This window comes from Cephus cinctus, unplaced genomic scaffold (genome assembly GCF_000341935.2).
Source record: "Cephus cinctus unplaced genomic scaffold, Ccin1 Ccin1_scaffold0080, whole genome shotgun sequence".
NCBI lineage: Eukaryota > Metazoa > Arthropoda > Insecta > Hymenoptera > Cephidae > Cephus > Cephus cinctus.
Window position 1 is genome coordinate 517946 of NW_014332821.1, and position 20494 is coordinate 538439.

General features: G+C 36.8%; 2 protein-coding genes across 5 annotated transcripts in view; both read left to right on the top strand.

Moving 5' to 3' along the window:
* The window catches only part of LOC107271678 (sodium/potassium/calcium exchanger 3), a 9292-nt gene extending 2417 nt beyond the window's left edge, over positions 1-6875 (top strand). Inside the window, exons 2-8 of one of the 4 annotated variants that reach the window (XM_015747935.2) lie at positions 1626-1799; positions 1997-2184; positions 2859-3096; positions 3877-4011; positions 4186-4410; positions 4516-4617; positions 4797-6875. In XM_015747935.2, coding sequence (XP_015603421.1) covers positions 1626-1799; positions 1997-2184; positions 2859-3096; positions 3877-4011; positions 4186-4410; positions 4516-4617; positions 4797-5140 — 1406 coding nt within the window. In that variant the 3' untranslated portion in view covers positions 5141-6875. The remainder of the gene's footprint in view (positions 1-1625; positions 1800-1996; positions 2185-2858; positions 3097-3876; positions 4012-4185; positions 4411-4515; positions 4618-4796) is intronic. The other 3 variants (XM_015747951.2, XM_015747944.2, XM_015747956.2) reach the window with 3 other exon arrangements.
* A 1049-nt stretch (positions 6876-7924) lies between these two features.
* On the top strand, positions 7925-20412 carry LOC107270887 (voltage-gated potassium channel subunit beta-2). The gene is made up of 9 exons (XM_015746315.2): positions 7925-8921; positions 10465-10685; positions 14045-14261; positions 14660-14787; positions 15570-15776; positions 15861-15958; positions 16152-16208; positions 16310-16516; positions 16641-20412. The coding sequence occupies exons 1-9, from the start codon at positions 8797-8799 to the stop codon at positions 16740-16742; spliced, it is 1362 nt and encodes a 453-aa protein (XP_015601801.1). The 5' UTR covers positions 7925-8796; the 3' UTR covers positions 16743-20412.
* The last annotated feature ends 82 nt before the right edge of the window (positions 20413-20494 follow it).

Here is a 20494-nt window from a genome sequence, read left to right on the forward strand (position 1 = left end):
CTTGATTTTTTTTTTTTTTTCTCCCCCCCCCCCCCCCCCCCCCCGCCGCCTCTCTCTCTTTCATTTACTACTTCTCTTCTCTTCTCTTACTCTCTCGCGGGATGTTCCATGAGTCTTCCAAGTCCTTCAATTGAAATCGTACGCCGCTTCGCTCGGAAACGGCTATTAACTCTTATGTTAGTGCTAACCGGTCGGCAGAGTTCTCGAGTCTTCGTACCGCATACGCGCAAGGCGTGCTTGAATCATTTCATAAGTCATCCAGGATTTATATGAATGAAAATCGATAAATCAATGATTATATTTCGTAGATCCTATCAAGCGAGACGATACGTAGTACTGGCTGTATCAAACGGAAGGTATATGTAAAAACGTCCGAGATAACGAAGAAATCTGAGGAATTTTTTTTCTCTCACAAAATAATTTCTTTAAAGTACGTGGTATCTGTCGTACACCACTCGAGCAGACGCGTCTGACGTATAATTTTCCTAAATAAGGGAAGGCGCGATATTGCGAAATGACAAAATTGAGAATCGCCGGGGACGTTTAACGAGTCGCTTCCTACTTGGCGATTCGGTGTTTTACTATCGTGCGCTGCAATTTTGTTGCGATGTAATTGACGCGTGTCTGCAACGAGCACTCGTCCTCCTAGCATAGCGCGCATGGCTATGACTTTTAGGCAGCCTCAAATAGGACCTGACCGACTTCGTGTTTATTGATAATTAGGCCCTTTTATTAGCGACGTTCAATAGTCGGGGCATTACGTGAATGGTATATTTCACAAATGCTGCCATCAGGGAGTGGAGCATCCGGAGCAGAAAATGCGTAGCTAGCGACGATAATTATTATTTCCCGAACTCCAGCAACGATCCGCGTCCTACTTTCTGTGTTGACACGATGCGCGTAAAAAAAAATTATTGTTCAACATTTAGAATTTTTTTATCGACAATATTTAATCGACAAATTATCATTCGACTACGACTTTCTTATCGATTTCTTCGTGATACTCATTTCTCAAGTACTCAGTAAATCCTACTCCAGATTTTATGAGAATAATTTTGCGTATAATAACCACCAATCAGTTCATGCTAAATTCTTGTAAGGAAAGTCAACGACTGTGCCTACGCGTTACTCGGCTTACAAGCGACCACTTTGATTCGTGTAACGTTAGACCAATTCTCCTCTCTTCGCTGATCATCTTATCTCTGTTTGTGCTGTCAGAAATACCAAACACGCTAAATACTATACCACGCGCGATTAAGCGCTATTGCTGTGTCAATTATGTGATCACTTTGACAGTAAAGGTATCGTGTGAATACCGTATAGGCAGGCCGCGGTAACTGTACCAGGGAACGAACTCGCATTAGCACCGAGTATACTGACTCGCGGTACGAGTACGCGCGAACTATATCCCGAAGCTGGCTTGTAGTACTTTAAAAAGAATCTCTTTGCGCCGATTAGAATTATTTAACACGATACGTGTACCCAATAGTTTAACGAAGATGATTGGCTGTATTTTCTGTGTGACATAGATATCTAACGTCAATTACACAAAACGAATATAATAAAATATCTAATTAAATTAGAATTGACATAATTTTAATGAATTATTATTTTTAATGTTACAGGTATCAATTGCACACTACCCGCGATCGAAGACTTTCCACATGACTTATTCGACGAGAAGCAGCGACAAGACGGGGCTGTCGTCGTACACGTCATCGTATCCCTTTACCTCTTTATCGCGTTAGCAGTAGTCTGCGATAAGTTCTTCGTACCTGCCGTAGAAAAAATATGTCACGGTAAGGTTGTATTTTGAGCGTAACGATAAACATGCGAACTGTCACTTTGACAGGGTCAAAGTACAAAATAGTGTATTAATAATATACTTTTGTACAGTGTCCACCGACAGTAAATACTCTTGGCTACGAGTAGCATATGTCATAAGCAGCGTCGCGAAGAATTTTTCTTACGAATCGTTAATGTTTCGATGTTTTAGCATTGTCAATGTCGAAAGACGTGGCTGGTGCCACATTTATGGCAGCGGCGACTTCGGCTCCGGAATTATTCGTAAATGCAATTGGAACCTTCATCACCGAAGGGGACATTGGCGTTGGAACTATTGTTGGCTCGGCCGTGTTCAATATACTCGCAGTACCAGCTTGCTGTGGAATTGGTGCTGGAATGGTTGGTAACTTTTGTGTTAAACTTTGTATATACTGGCATTTCGTCTAGAGTCGATAATATTCAGACTTTACGGAAACGAACGCGTCACGTAATTTATTCTTCGTTATTCGCTTAATGAGAGCGAGGTTATGCCTAGTATTTTTATCGGTATCTTTTTTTTTTCACGGGAATGTAATCATTTACCGATTATATGGGTACTCTGTATAGGATCTGTGTACGTACGTGTGTTCGACATGAACAGCTGGGAAATTCAGTTTTGCATGACCCTTGTGTTGCACACGTGTTCGATAGTGTAGTATATCAGATTCAAGGGCTAATTGAAATGCGTACTTGTATGCTGTACAGGTTCATGAAGATAAGGATGGCTTACCAGAGTGAGTTTAGATCATGAGGTCAAAGGAAATTTTCACAGAAGTCTATAAAATTTAGTGGTGATTTAGGTACAGAAAATATATTTTACCTTGGACCATCGTACACGTGTCCGAGAGAGACACGGGATTCTTTGACCTTTTGGTTTCTCGCGACACCTTTTATTTTTTTTTCTAAAGCACGTAATTTTTTAACAAATGATTTTTATCACTTTATTTTATTTTCGACGCGTCGCGTACACTTTGTACGTATTAGAGGTTACGAATCTGTTATATTACTCATTGGAAAATAATAACGTTATGCAGGTCGTTCCATTGGATTGGTGGCCTGTCAGCAGAGATTGCCTTGCTTATGGAGTAACAGTAGCCATCTTAATCTGCATAATCCACGACGAACGTGTTGAGTGGTACGAGGCATTAACATTGGTACTACTATACATCGTTTACATAGCTGTTATGTACTGGGACAAATCCTTTCAACGATGTACCAGGTTTCGCACGAAAAACAGTCAGCTGTCATCGGATGACTGCCATATCGGTACAGGTAAAATTATTCTAAATTTTATCCATAAAATACGACTCGGCGATAATATTGATATATATTTTAAAATTTCAATGCAAAATAACTTCTGTGCCTGGCCGCGGGCAGGAGGTCAGTTCGCAAGTTAAAAAACGGAATACTCCGTAAATATATGATTATATCTTGAAACTACTGTTGGTTACTGCGATATAAAAAAATATTCACAAAATATTTTACGAGCGCTAGGCATATATTTAAAGCATTTCGTGTGAGTTCATATATAGAAAATTTTACATGATATCTTGATCGTATCAGAAATAATTGTCGGTTGACAGGTTCAAGAACCTTTTTATGTAACACAACATCTAAATGTCCACACAGTTGTTTGTTATCACAAGTGAAAGTGTTAGCATTTCATGAGGCATTGGCATATTGACACGTTCGAGATAACGTCTCTGTGTTTTTGTGTTGTACCTTTGATTGCGTACGTCTATCGATTAGAACAGTTATTTATGAGGTGGCCGATATTAGGGGAACGGTCGTTTCCGTCTTTGACGTCAATAATCGACGTAACGAGCGAAATGGGGTAAATTGTTGTTTTTCTCACGTGACAGGTTAAGACTGAGAATCAATAGTAATCTCAATGTATAAATTGTTTAAAAAATTGTTCAACACGGTTACTGTATTGGTGTTGTATTATTTTTTATCTGAGAATAAATCGCGTAATCCGCAATAACAGAAACGTATTGTATTAAGATCGGTTGTCTTGCGCAATTGGATCGTAATCTTGATATTGGTTTGTAGGAGATGCCGGAGAAGTTCATCTATCCAGACCAGATAAATTACAATCGAGTGGCGACCGTGTGGAACAAGTGGCGACTATTGACGTCCCATTGCAGAATGGTGGTACGAAAACTCAAGAAGAAAATCATGACCCTGGTAAGACGTAAAATAATGTTTCTTTTAAAATAATTTGTTACATTTATTTTTGTAACATTTTATTAAAAAAAAAAAAATAATAATTCAATTCCAATCTACTATTTCATAGTGCACTACGCCGTATTCTTCAGAGTTCGTAAAAATTTGGTGCTATCGCATTTTTAATCGCTCAAGTTATTTTAGATTATGAGTACGAGCTTCTAGTATGGCCAGCACGTGGTGGATGGATACGCAAGACTGCTTGGGTGATAACGTGGCCGATACACTTGGTTTTCATGTGCACGATACCGGATTGCAATAAACCGCGTTTCAAAAATTGGTTCCCCATAACGTTTCTTATGTGCATCATTTGGATCGGATCTCTGAGTTACGTCGTCGCATGGATGATAACGATAATCGGTAAGTGCCTAGTGAAAGTTTTCATTTTTTTTTTAAATTTTATGAATTTCATAAAATTAAATCTATAATTAACATGTGGACGATATAGAACAATGTGACTTTTAGGTGACACATTAAAAATACCGGACTCTGTAATGGGTATCACATTCCTCGCAGCTGGAACCAGCGTCCCGGAAGCGGTGTCCAGCGTGATTGTAGCGAAGCAAGGTATCACTTACGTTAATCCGCTCTATCAATTGCAAAAATGCAATGACATTGACATCGTATATCCCTGGGAAGCCGCTTCTTCCCTTAAATAAAGAAGAAGCCCATAATAGTTCATATCAGAAGAAAGTACTTTCACAATAGTCGAGGACAGTTCGAAAACACGAGTCTTTAATTTTCAGGTCATGGCTCCATGGGCATAAGCAATTCGATTGGTTCAAACACGTTCGATATTCTACTCTGCCTGGGTCTACCTTGGCTGATCAAATCCTCCTTCTCACCTACGCAACCAGGAAAGCACTATATCAGCATAAACTCGGGTGGCCTCGAGTACAGCGCAATTTCTCTACTATCGACGCTAATGATGTTATACATTGCGTTCGCGTCAAATAAATTTCAGCTAGATAGAAAAGTAGGCCGGGCCTGTCTCTGTATGTACGCAGTATTTCTCATTCTGGCCTCCCTGATCGAGCTCAATGTATTCTTCAGGGTGAATCTGCCCACTTGTCAGAGGACGGTCAAATGATCGTGCATCGGACGCGCACACCGAATATATCTGTTCCGACGATTCTAACTGTCGTAGGCTCTCTCTGTGCGAACCTGCGAAACACGATAAACTGAGGAAGGGTGCTTATATATTGACTACATGAGAATTTTTTTGTGTGTACAGTTTTAATATTACATTTATTACGATAAAGAGTTGAGGAACAACACATTTTATACGTCTGTCATTTAGCGTAATATCAACTAGGTATTGCATTATTATTAAATTATAACACCCCTACATTTAAGGAGTTGTCTACCTTACGGATTAGATCAGTAATAGAATACGTTCTAGACGGTTGCTCACGCCTATACGGAGAGATGATGCACGTCTGCGCTCCGAAGTAGTTACATACCTTAAACGGTCAGACGCCAAGTTTCACTAGACGTATGAGAAGTAAGGCAGTGGACACGCGATCATAAAGTCGAAGGCGATCGATAGATCGATCATCGAGAGAGATATTACAATTAATGGCTGCTTCAAAGGAAGCTTTGACCGTATATGTATAAGCACAGAAATACGATAGGCCAATTAAAGCCTTGGATTAAAAATGCAAAACTTTTGTTTTCTTTGGGTATGGTCTATTTTCTCATTTTTCTTTTTTTTTTTTCAATACTCATGCGATTCCACTAACTCTGCGATTACGCGTGCGAGTATCTTGTCACGTATCTTTTAGGATTACTGTTCAATTTTTACAGCAGGATATATTGCAAGATCACGAATTATATAAGATTCTTTTTTAAACGTTATATCACGTTTACCTCGTTTCCCTTTTTTTTTCTCTGGTAATCACTATTTTTATCGAGGGTACAATTTTATCGGGACGAATGATTCTTCAATTGATAATTTCTCCGGTATGAAAATTTGATCCATCACAGGCAGCGATATAGGTTTCGTTAACCATATGTTAAAATTGAAAAAACACCGTTAATATTGACCTTCGATGTATTTAATATCACGCACTGACATTAGACCACATACGCAACCATGTAGCTAGTTAATTAACAAATTAAGATTAATATATCTGTAATAAATTATTATAAATGGCCAGTCGGAAGATCTTCCTGCTCGATGTGTTTAACAACGGAGGTAGGCACTAAATCTCTATCGCCTTATTCAAAAATGATCCGAACGATTTATGAGCATTTCTTTTTGGTATAATTCTGACGAGTAAATCTGTCGTGCATATATATACACACATATATAAAATGCGACGAAGCTAATGCAAGATTAAATGATTTCTCCAAATGACTGTTTATCTTTCGTCATTAAAATATATATTAAATATTAATAAAAGATTTTCGCACAGAATTTTAACTAGCTATATGATTTCTATTATAGTGCCGTGTATTAAAATATCTTTATTATAGTTCAATATTGAAATCGACAGGTTGATGTGCCCATTTTTAATGCGATCCGTCTATTTTCTTTCGAGTATGATCGATGATATAGATTAGTATTCACACTTGTATCCTACATTGATTTAGCCTTATAAAACAACTTGATCCACCCACGCTCCAAGTAACTGTAACACGCAGCGTACAGAATTCTAACTTACGTTAAATCAATAATCCATTAGTAAAACAGTAGCCGAAGTAACTATTTTGTTTGAGGATTTAATCCATTTATCAGCATCACTGTTAGGTAAATGCACGCAGAAACATCTTATGTCCCATTGAGAGTATAATTGTTTACGCAATAAATAACTTTAAAAAAATGATCACAGTAAAGATCAATTGAATTAATACTTTACCTGGTCTTTCACAGATGAATGCGCAAGTATTAAAGTATTCGCAAAAGGATAATTGAGTTTCGAACGGTGCAAAAAGAAGAGTAGCCTGTAAAGGAAGCGTATCGATATACTGATAAGATCGAGACGAAACTGCTGGGATCCAGGTCGCACGTCGATCGATCGTTCTAAAAAGAATTCTCTCGCTGATTTCCCATCGAAGCTTCGTCGAAGCGAACAACGCGGTACGTTAGACAGTAAAAAAAAAGGAAAAAGAAACTAACCTGGAAAAAGCTGCTATGACAGAAGCAATCGCTGTCGCGTCTGAACAAGCGAGGATAACGGAAGTGGAATAAAGGACGAGAGACAAGGTAGGGGCGAACAAGCGTAATGGGATAGAGAAGATAAGACGATAGAAAAGAAATGAGCTGTAGTAAAAAGAAGAGAATAAAAAGGAGATAGATAGTTGGATATAAAGAGAAAAAGAGTGAGAGAAAAAAACGAAGATGGAGTATGACGTTCGAATCTTTCCCCACCCTTCTGCTAAATCCACAAGAACCAGACGCTCGGACGGAGAATGTCAGTTTAGGTCCTTGACACTTCACAATCGGGATAACCTCGAATTCGGTGAGATATTTGCAAGATAGGTTAGTCAGTAGGTCGGAGGGAAAAGGTAGGTTGGTAGGTTGCTAGGTTGCTAGGTTCCCCCGATTGAAGATGGGGTTGGTCGTGATGCCAGCGTGCAGATCCGCAATGCGGCGTTGCCGGCGAGTTCGTTGGTTCGGCATAGTTACCGTGGCGCGGAGCTGCCGTAATGGTGGGGAACGTCGGAAGCTTCTGGGTAAGACACGAAGCGGAGCGACGAGGATAGGATATTACAGTAGAGATTGTCGGTGGGGATAGAAAGCAAAGCGGGGTTTGGCGAATAGAGAGGGTGGCGGCGACGGTGGTGGCCGGCTGTATGCAGGTATATATTAATAGAGGAGAAACGAGTCGATCCATGCGTTGCTGGATGCGACGGAGTCATGCGCTCTTGCTGCCCTCTTTCCACGTCAGGGAGAATCTCACCCTCTTGTGCGGTACCTGAGAGCCGCGCAGTGTTGCCTACCGCGCAGAGAGCACAACACTTGCCGTTAAACATATTTTTACTAACGTTTCATTTACCATTTGTGTGTGTTTCTTTCTAAAAGCCATTATCGCCGTTACCGTACCTAATGTGTATCCTAGATTATTATATGACGTATATCATCCGTAAGGTTAGGGTGTAACGCTACAAGGAGATATCTCTCGATTGTCGACGTCGTCCTCGTCATCGCCGCCGCGAATCGCGTGTTCCGGAGAACTGGGTTATAGGTATCGAATGAATCGTCTCACATATCTAGGCTCATATCGACTATCCCTTGTAAATAGTAATTTTGGATAATTACTCAAAATATGAACAGTCGTTGTGATCATAATCGAGGATTATGAGGATGATGATGATGATAACGACGATAATAATAATAATAACGGCAACACAATAGCCACGGGGATCTCTCTTAAACGGTGCCTATAAATGATTCAATAAACTAGTGCCTAAATCGTATGTGCAATAATAAATACATTGATTCGCTTGATCGATCTGACAGTCAACATCATATGTACCGTATATGTGTCTATATACGTAGATACATATATATGTGTAATTCTAGTGTTCATTTACGGTATAAGTATCGTTACGGCCAACTATGAGGATTGATTCGTAAGCTGCCGGTCTATAAACAACTACGGACGGTCTTGTCGATTACATTTTGACAAATAATGGAAGTTGCCATATGCTATCGAACCTGATCGCGAACTTTTCAAGGTTCTGCGCTTTGGTACGCGTCACGTTCGTATTCGTTCGGTTGTAACTGTCGTTTCGTCAGTGATGTCACACTTAATGCTATGCAATCTTGGAAATAGTTCGAATACGGGAAATGACACAAACAACAACGCGAACACCAATAGCAGTATGGAAGATGACGACTCGTACCCACTACCTACGATTTATCGGTACGATCTTTTTTTACAGAATAAATTCCTTGTTGAGTTTTCCTAGATTGATTCGTATGCCTAATTTTCTTCATACTTTCTTTGAAATTTTTAACTATCGATAAATAGCACGTGATCAATGTATGTTGTACATAGGAGTTAAATATATTTACAGAATATCTCTGTATCAAGCGTGAGATCGTGCCTTATCGAATAATCATTATTTATAATTAATAAAATTCACAGTATCAATTATCTTCTTGATTATTATTTTGTTATATATAATTTTATAATTTTTTTCGTATAAAAAATTGTTGAACCTAAAATCAAGTAGAAAAGATTGAGTGGAAATTGTAAGATAAAAATATAATAAATATTGCTGAGTCTTACAACGCTAATGACTGAGCTATGGAAAAAAATTGTGATAAAAAATTTTTTTCTAATTCCCTCAGTCATCGTAATAATTGAATGACGCTCAGATTCTGGAGATATCTCAATTTCAAATTCAAATAATTGTAATCGCATATGAGTGCGTCTGATTAATTATCGATAAAAGGCATGGTACCGTGAGTCTTTAGAAACTCGTAACGCTGTGAAATTCCCAGGAAATTAGTATTTCAGTAGAGGGCAGAACCTGAACTACAGGCTAGGGGGTGGGTGTTGGAGCTGCCACGTCCAGTATGCTTCTATATATCCTCGTTGGTTCCGGGATAGGCGAAGAGATTCTGCAGACCAGTACCAATCCGTTCGACGTCCCGCATAGTACCAGAAGGGAGTTTTAAAGGTTTCAAAGTTTTTTGAACAGGCTGACCAATCAAACCGGTTAAAGGAAAACAGACTCGCGTTACTATTCGGGTATTCTTTGGGGAAACTGTCATTGAGACGTCACGACTACCTAGCACGCGGATTTCAGTGCAAAGCGCGTGCGTCAGACGGAAGCTTAAGTAGGAAACAAGGCAGGAGTGCTTACTTATACATGGCTGGAATGCAGTATCAAGGTGGGGGTAAACCAGTTTGGCTTTAGAAGTGGTACAAACTGTACGAACACTGCCACTAAGTTGGAATTCCCTGAGCTTTTATTTACCTTTGTTCATTGATTAAGAAAAATTTGGTGTTCGCGTGATAAAATTTGCGACTTCGAAAAAATTTTAACGACAAAATACTAAGTTTTAAAGTCTATTGGAATTGGCTGCCGAACAGCTGGTACAATTGTGATTAAATATGCTTAGCATCTGCAGACACAGAATAAATATTAATAAATTATTTGGCACCCGATATGTAAATTTGACTTTAATTTATATCAATATTTTTAAATTACCTTTGAAATTGTATCCATGCGAATTTCGAGTCTTATGTCACACGCTGAATTAGATGCGATAATAATAGCATGCAATATATTATATTTTATATATCACTTTTCTTTTTTAGGTGCTTCATTTCCCAATGTGAGATTTTAGTAACATGTAATATATATACATATATTCTCGAGTACTTATCGTGACGATCTTGAGATGACAAGATCTTCTATGCTTGAATTGAAATTTTTAATTGTGATATGTGACAGGTGTCGTGCTCCGATAGCGAGTTTGGATTGCATGGAAGAATTTAATGCCGGTGGTGGCGGCGGAGATTCTGGAGTAAACTGCAGTACCACGGCAGGGACTAAGGAACAATTGCTGACCAACTGCATTGCTGCACAGGCACAACGCTTACAGCATCCTTCGCCAGGTATTCGCTACCGCAACTTGGGCAAAAGCGGTCTACGTGTTTCCAATGTTGGATTAGGTACGCTAAACGTCACCCCTCTCTTCTCGTAGATACTTCCCTATTATCGCACATATGATACTTTCCCATCGGATGATCAGTGCGAATACTATATTTATTGCATATACTTTATTAAATCAAATAATACGTAGTCAAAATTAATTTTAATGAAATCATATTCAATTCTCATTACATGATGATGATTTACAGTCAATTCATTTATTACTTTTATTACAAGAACCTGCTGTCATATTCCACTATTGTTACATTTGGAGTATAGACTTTCTTCACTTCATGGTAAATATTTAATTTGAATAATATTACATTTAATCCCTCTATCGTGTTTGTGAAGAGTGGCCGTGTTTAATGTCGCAACGATGTTTAGTTACGTTTGTTTCGACGTGCTTCGTGTATAGTCTTTCCACGAGTAAAATATATTCCCGAGGGGCCACCTCTTTATGACTTTCAATACGCAAGAGTCCCTAATGTCACGCACTTTACTCGTCGATCGATCATAGCTTTGATGTTCCCTTTGCTTTATGCACCCGTTATACTTTCTTTTGTTTCAATGTAATTCTGGATTGTAATCATCTATTCATTGTTAACTACTAATATACTGTCTTACATATTAATATGTGTATGTATAATTGATTTTTTTCGCAGCCGTTTATTATGCAATGATTATTATTAATCACTTACGATGATCTACTCGTGCGAACGTTATGTAATAAAAATAATAAGAAATTTTCATTAAAAAAGTGTATTTGGTCAGCGTATTAAAATTCTTTACTAAGTACTGTATAAAGTGAAATAGGTCTGTTGTGTAAACTTAAATATTGTGACAATATTTACTGACCTCGAGTACTTACGTCGATAATACTTGATAGGAGTGCTCGTTCCTTCATTCTTCTTACGTCATTGAATTGCAAGTACGTCATTGATCTTCCTCGTGTAACAAAGGAGAATAAGACAATACACGTTAGGAACAGGAAGTAGTATGTACAATCTTGCTGACTTTGGCTTTGTAAAATATCAAATTTGTTAGAATAGGGATTTGTCAGACTAATAGTACAAAGTAAAGGTTAAGATTATGTTAAATGCAATACGTTAAAAATGAGAAGATAAGTTAACTATAATAAAATCGAATTTAAAAAGAAAAGTATAAAATTCCAATTTCCTGTGAAAATAATTTTTATGATAAAACTCATATATGCAAGCTCGAATAACGAAATTCTAACTTTGGTGATGCTTTGAAAATTAAATTTTAACGAACGCATTTTCTATTGTAATCTCAGTACATGATATAAAGTCTTATAACTGTTTAATAAAAATAGCGTTGTACCAATAACTGTATTTCACACGTCTAAAGGCTACAGGTCTGCTACAACGTTTTCCAATAACTTTGTGGTCACGATCAAGAACTCTTATGAGCACATGTTGTGCCAATCTTTTATTTTCTCTTTAACGTCAGTTGCCAGTTTCCTTATAGTATCTACGCTGCTTGAATCATTGATTTTGACGCTTCAGTCCGTGCGACTGATAACAGCCCAAAATCAAAATTCGCTTCGATAAATTTTAATATATTATCAGTTGAAATTGCATAGTCCTTTATTTTCAATTTTATAACCAGTAGAATTATAATCGGATTATGAAAAATACGCGTTAACTATTTAACTGGAGGAAAGGTAAAACAGTGACGATTAAATAAAAATGTATTCCCTTAAGTACCTGGAAGCCCATGTTATAATAGCACATTTGTTATGTGGTATCCTCATATTTTTTATCTTCAGACGTGAGAACGGACCTCCTAATATTTTCAAATGTCAATATAATATACTTGTAGCTCATCTTAGGATTCGTTGCTGTGGAAATTATTTTTAAAAGATTTGCTTATAGCCTACCTGGGCAATATGTCTTTTTATGTGCTGAAGCTTTTTGATACTTCGGATATTAAACAAATTTACCGTGTGTTCTGTGGTTTTTGTAAGACAATAAAACTATTATTATTGCCTCTCATTATTATTTTCAATCGTCAAATCTGAAAAATGCTAATTTTACATTTTATTATCACCTACGTCATTCGTGTAACATATTTTAATCTCCGAGCAGTTTTATATATTTTATGCATTGACATGACTAGATGCATTTGACATTTTTTTAATTGAAAACAATAATGCAAATCATAGAGATAAAAAATGTATATTGAAATATTTAATTCAATGTGAAGTCATAATTCCCTTTAAGGAGATTTCATTTACTTGTACGTTTAATCTCAATAAGAATCTGTTATACGATTCTGATCTTGTATATTATCACGAAATTGAAGGCTTTGTTAATCTTGACAAGGATTTAGATAAAGATATAATTATTGATACTAAATATGTTTGTTTAATTAGAATATCTTTTTTAACTCGTTAACAGTTTTCTGATACAAAATAAAATGATGGAATATACGAATTATCTATATCAAGATATTGTATTTATGATAATGTAACCTTTGTAATATCTTGAACGTTAATCGCAACTATATCTATAGACATCGAAAGATAAAAATGATGAGATTTTTTGATATGTCACGTATGTTGATTATGCGATTTCAATGATAACATCAACATATGTCCAAATCAAAGTAATGTCCAACCGAAAAAAGTAAACTATTAAAAAGAAATAATTATGGTACTTCAATTTTTTCCATACATATATAGATTTTCATGAAAAATTGTATTGTTAAGTATCGCAAATTTCTTTGTAATTTGAAACGACGATACGAAAAAATAAAATGCAACTGACAGTGCAGCTAATATACTACAGTGAGAACGTCGCAGTAGGTCTTCCATGTTTCCTGTTTTCCATTAATCGGATAGCCACCAACTTTACGTAATATTTAATACTTTAAAAGGATGCAAAATAAGCACACTGTTGGTCTATATAACCAAGCCGTATAAAATAAATTTTACCATTTATGACCTCTTTCATATACATCTGACATATATATATATTCATATGGAATAAACATATAAACGAGTACACGTTGAATGAACTCCCAACAAATCAAACAACCTGACGTTTTCGAATCGCGAATTAAAAGTCAATCAAATAACGAAAGCAGACTTGGAAACGCTATAAATTTCACGTTCTGCCTATAACAACGTTTAATTTTCAATTATCGCTATATGTATATGTGATCTGCCGAGCGACGTGACGTTTTGATTATCTAGTCAAAAATAATTCGTTTATTATTTAATCCAGATACATCCTTATGAGATCCATTGGACGTTGTACTATTGTATAATGTATTTATAAGCGTGTGATTATTGTGATTATTATCTTCGTCTATTTGTTCTATGTATTATGAATTTTCACGCTGTCACGTTATGCAGGTACGTGGACAACCTTCGGCGGCGTAGGAGGTTGCAGTAGCGAGGAAACAGCGGAAGCTGTTGTGGCTCTGGCATACGACAGTGGGATTAACGTGTTCGATCTGAGTGAAGCCCATAGCGGACAACGCGCAGAGATACAATTGGGACGCATCCTTTTACGTCGTGCTTGGAATCGTTCCAGCTATGTCGTTACCACAAAGATATACTGGAATACCAAGTAGGTTAAATCTGAATTACATTTGAAATTCTCATCGACATCACATAATTCGATTGACGTAAATCTTACGAAACGTGAAATTCGGTTACTTGGTATACTATCAAGTGCGTTTATAGTAATCATCGTAAGCTGATTTTCAATTGGCGAAACTTTAATGGCATAGTTTAAACAATTTTTTTTTTTTCAATATCACAACTTATTTCTATAATTAATTTCATGAATTATCTTACGTAAGCTCATTGAAAGGGCCTATATCCATATTTTATCTAGAGAATATTGACTAAGTTATTATCTAGTATCTCATGTTCTATGGAGTTTTTGTATTAAATGTATCACTGAGTAATTATTGTTGTTAATATCAATTGGCATTATTTACATATTTATTTGTCTATTAATAGGACCGAAGGACGGGGCTTATCTCGCAAGCACATAATCGAATCCGTGCAAGCGTCTTTAGTCAGATTACAACTATCTTATATTGACATAGTCATGATTCATAAAGTTGATCCAATGTGCCCGATGGAAGGTAAGTTTTTAATAATTATTACATCTTATCAAAAAGTTTGTGTGGATTTGAAACTACGTTTATTGGTCTATATGCATATAGATAATGTTTTATAGACGATGCAGATATTAATTCGTATAATCTCCGTTTATTTTGACTGTACGTCAATCATGTTATTATTATTATTAGTAAAACATTAATTATTGGAAGAGTTTATCACATATGCAGTAGATATACAGGGTGTTCGTTATGAAACGCACTGTACTAACACCGTTGCATTCCTTGTCAAATTCTAAGGAATACGTGTATTTTGATTTTTTATTTAATGTATCAAAATTTCGAGATAATCGTGGGATAGATGACGTCGCGAGTCAGCTCACAAGGCCTGCTTACACAAGGCCGATAACACTAAGAGTATCGTCTCTTGTATCTTACTCAATTACATGCAGATAAACAGGGACACTACGACGATACTCTTAGTGTTATTGGCCTAGTGTAAGCAGGTCTTGCGGGCTGGCTCACGACGTCATCTACGCTCCGTTTAAACGCGTTCTGATTGGTCGCATTACTGCAACTTCAACCTTGATTATCTCAAAATTTTGGTATATGAAATAAAAAATGAAAATACACGTATTTTTTAGAATTTGACAAGGAATGCAACGATGTTACTGCAGTGCGTTTCATGACGAACACCCTGTATGTACAAATATGTAAAGCAAGTTGTATAAAAGTTTAAACCGAACGCACATAATATGTTTGCTCTGGTTAAAATTTCTTTACGTCATTTTGTCTAATTGTTATAGAAATAGTACGTGCTATGAATTACGTAATAAGTAAAGGTTGGGTGATGTATTGGGGTACGTCGCGATGGTCCCCTGTGGAAATCATGGAGGCTTATACGAACTGCAGGCAGTTCAATTGCGTCACTCCGATCGTCGAGCAGGCGGAGTACCATCTGTTTTACAGAGACAAACCAGAGCTTTACATGCCAGAGCTGTACAATAAAATTGGTAATACGATAGATTTTAAAAAGGGCTCGGAAGAAATCAATTTCCAATAACATTAGAATTTTATAAATTAACGATTTATTGCAGGAGTCGGTCTAATGGCATGGTCGACTGTAACAATCGGGATGGTCTCTGCGAAACCCGATGACTCCGGAATGTCTTTCCTTTCTAGATCGTCATACAAGGTAAAGATAAGACACGATAAAGTAACTCAAAGACAGATAGCACTTTGTTTGTAACGAAAACGCATTGTTTTTCTATCTGGAAAAATATTTTTCATCGACTGATAACCGATATGAGAATTTATTCGACATCTATAAGCGGAAGTTGTCACTGTGATTTCAATTGATCTGCGAGTAATTCGCTTTGTATTTTCAGAATAAGTATTCCTCGTTCAGTTGGACCGAGGATGAAACCCAATCTTTGTACAAAGAGGTGCGTTTCCTCGTACGCCTTCGAAGATCGTCGACTTGGAGGCGGTTTACTTTTTGACGTTCTGTCCCAGGCAAATAAGACGATTTATCTCATTGATGCAGGAGTACGCGTGGAAAGATAAGACCGTCGACGAGGAAGCGCGCAAGTACTCGGACAAACTGAGGGACGTTTGCGCCCTGGCTGAGAGATTGGGATGCTCCTTTGGACAACTGGCCATCGCCTGGTCCTTAAAGAACGAAAGTGTACAGTGCCTTCTTCTCGGAGCCTCCAACATAGATCAACTGTACGAGAGTTTACAAAGTTTGCAGGTATAGGAGATTCTTATTTTACCTATATATATATATGTATATTGTATTATGTACTGAGCTTTTCTCAAGGATCACAATGCCATGCGGCTCTAAGAATCATTGTTTTGTTCTCGTTTGATTCCAGCTCATTCCAAAGCTCAATGCAAACATGATGAACGAGATCGAGAGAATACTCGACAACAAACCGTCCCGGCCTCCAATGGTGTCCACTCTGGCGCTTAGATGACAATCGATTTGCCCCCACGGTGCCGGTGGGGGCTCCCTTGAAGAGGGTGGTAGTCCGAAGAGCGAGGGCGGCCACAGTCAGGATCACGAACAGACCAAAGAAGTCAACAACAAGCTTCCTTTCTGCGAGATACAATGAAGAGATAATTTCAATTGTTTCTTTGACACTCTGGCTGATGCAACAAAAATCTTTCTAATCTGCCTGGCACTTGGCGACAATTAAGACGATTACGAAGGACGTGTAAGGGAGGAAGAACTTGCACGTTTATGCATAATTGGTCAGCTATGAATACGAATTCTCGAAGTTTGAGGCTGTTTGAGAAGTGGACCAGATTTTGGTCTTTAGTATTTTGAACAAGTTCCACTTGGTCTATGCTTACGAGTGGGCTAACTGGAATTGGTGATAAGCTCAAGCTGGTTAAGGAAATTTCAATAAGGATATACGAGTATTTATGAAGTTGCGGATTTACGAGTAGAATTTTAAAAAACGCTTGCTTCGATTGGTATATTCTTTCATGGGTGATGAATCTCGAAGTAATTCAAGTTTTCTAGTCGAATCATAAACCTGCGATATTTTGAAAAATATTAACTATTCCTATTGGAAATGTGATTTCAATGAATCGTGCAATTTCCGAATAACGCCAGCGACTGAAATCGAACAACTTGTAGATTTCGATAGGGACGACGATGATAAAATTTAACGTCGTCTCGCGTTGTTTGCCAATTTTTACGATCGAAATATTCGTTACAATTACGTATTAATTGATACGAAAAAAAAAAATCCAATAAATTGTCACAAGCGAGATACGATTTTTTAATGTCAGCCATGTATTTGCTACCGATATTAAATAGTGCACGACAGAATGCAGTACCGTAATGTACATGGCGAATGCCATGGTAAAATAATTACAAATTCACATAAAAGACAATTAAATTCATAGACACTCTTTCTAGGGCATTTCCATGAAATGGCAATTCTCACCAAAAAAAAGTACGTAGTATGATACACGGACGAGATCTTTTCCTTAAGAGACATTTTTCAAGCTACTTCACTTTAGGTAGATATAGCGAATTACGATCACGAGGAACATGTTAAGGCGTCATCCTTATCCTTCGGGTACTATATTTTCAATAATTCGGTGCTCAGACTCAGACGAATCTAGAGTAAAGAATACGAAAAGTCGATCGACGATAATATTCAATTTAAACATGATAAAGTAGGTTGCCCAAAATTCACGACAGATCTAGATAACGGATAACGATAGAATTAATAACAATGAAGATTCTGTATTCTCCTGGAACACACATAAGAGTGTATAAGTCTACGCGCTTAGCGCAATGTTAATAAAATATACATACCTCTCGGGCATCGTATACATATACTTTTTACTGGACGTAATACGACACGGAGAAAAAAAATATTGAAAATTAAAAACATATATTTACACCAGGGCCAATGACATTTGAGCAAAAACCTTCTATCGTTATGTCTATATTATTATACACGTACACAATTAGTCCTTCTCAAAATAGTCTCCACAATATGCATACCTAACATAAGTGAGTTATCGACGCAACTTCCGTAATCAACTTTTTCAGATTTTAACTACTCGACACATTCAACTTACTCACGTTAGATTAGAGGTACGTCCTCTCCTAATTTTCATATAATTCGACAACTTGCTACAGAATCTCACGGATCAGAGTTGGCTTACGACAGTTAGTCCTTAATGACGTTAATAAATTCTTACCAAAATTGTTATAATTAGTGATGCATCCAGATCGGTTGCAAGCTTAAAATCTCTTTAGAGGTATAGACACATACGTTATGCCTTTGCTATCATTACACAATTCCTATTTATCTAGTTTTACAAATTACCTAATAATCATAATTTAAGAGACAAGTTTATTATTGGAATCTGCTCACCTCTCCGTCTCATCTCCCATATCCTTGATCCTTATCGATTATCCATTTTTTGATCTTTTCTCTCTATTCTCGTTGACATATAATTTTTTCTATTTTTTCTTTTTTTTTTTTTTATAATCATTTAATGATGATGTTTGCTACTGATAATAAAACAGCTGACGGTATTACGTATTTCACAAGAATGTATTTACTGCGGAATGTTTCGAAAAGTCAAACTTTTGTCAAGATCATTGCTTCATAATTCGGCTGGACTATCCTTTAAATCAATTGTAACTTTGGGATACGTTAATAAGATTGAAAGTCAGACAGACAACAAAGAACACATTATTCATTCATAACGATTAAATCAATTATACTGTCCAATGGATTTTCAAGCAATTACTGACCGGGATATTTGCGCTCATAATTCTAATGTTCTACGATGTTCTATAACATCTATATAGATTCGAGGTAAAACTGTGCTCAACGCTTTAGAGTTACCGATTGGATAATTAACAACGAATTGCGAATAAATGAATGAGAATAATACGTTACAGTGTAAAATTCGGTGTCAAAGAGAAGCTTTTTGCTTTTGAAAATTGCTACGATTTTCCTAGAGCTTTGATTGCGTAGAAGAAAAAGGTGAATTTGAAAAATTAAAACGAACCAAAAGTTTGAGATGCGATGATACCTTACCCGAGATACTCAAGTCGACCGCAGAAAAATCCTACAGAAATTATTAACTTTAACCCCGATGTTCAAAAAAGCATTGACAAGTTTATACAGAGAAGCTGAAAGTCCGCGACAAGCAAAAGTAGCACGACAGTAGCGTACCAGTCAGGAGTAAAACTCCCATTGATGTTTTCTATAGGAATAATATTCGGCATACAATTTGTCATTCCTAAAACTTGCAGTGCGATTGGATTTTTACGTGAACGTTAATTGTGATATACACGAAATTTATTTAACTTGGGACTTTCAGTTTACCTCGTAGCAACTTTTTGGTAATATTTTTTCAAAAACAAAGTTCGAGTTAGCAACTTCTCTACGACTTCCTTCGGACCAACTTTTGTTTATTGGGTAACTCTGCTATGGTGAGATTGGATGTCACAATAATGCTATACAGAAATTACATTACATTATACGCATTGCATTGCACTGAACAGTGCAAAAGAGATAAATTTGTACATTGTAATTGTCGTAATACGCGATTACTTTTCTACCTACGGTAAAGATTTTCATGACCTGTGAGAATTTTATAGAAGTTGCGTACGAATGTCGTTTTATATCTTTTAAAGCATCCTTGAACAACTTCACTCTCATACTCCTTTCAACGTGAATAATCTTGGTTTATGCACATCAAAAGAAAGAACAGAGGACGTTACTGTTTAGTGTCACCGAGGATGTAAACGCTACAGTGGAACTGTTGGTAATTTTATTGTATCACCCAGCAATTACCGGCTCTGCAATTGAATCTTATTGGGACAGAGCTTAAGGCATGAGGAAATAAATAAATAAATAAATTTAGTTTCGCGCATCGCCCGTTCACTGCAAAATAATTCAAGAGTCGATCGTCGCCATACGGCGGCTGAATATAAATTTTCCAAGTGTTAAACACAAAGGTGAAAAATTAGCTATTAATTACGGATGCATGTATCAGATATATTATAAACTTTGTGATCTTTTGGTGCACTCTATTTAAAGCTAAAATTGTTTCTATATTGTTAAGTGAAAAGCAAATTGTTTAATAAAGTTTTAATCGCGACGTAGCTTTCTCTATTTTACTTTGTATTTTATTATTTTGATTATTTAATGATTTTAAAAAGTATAATAGAAAATACACTTTT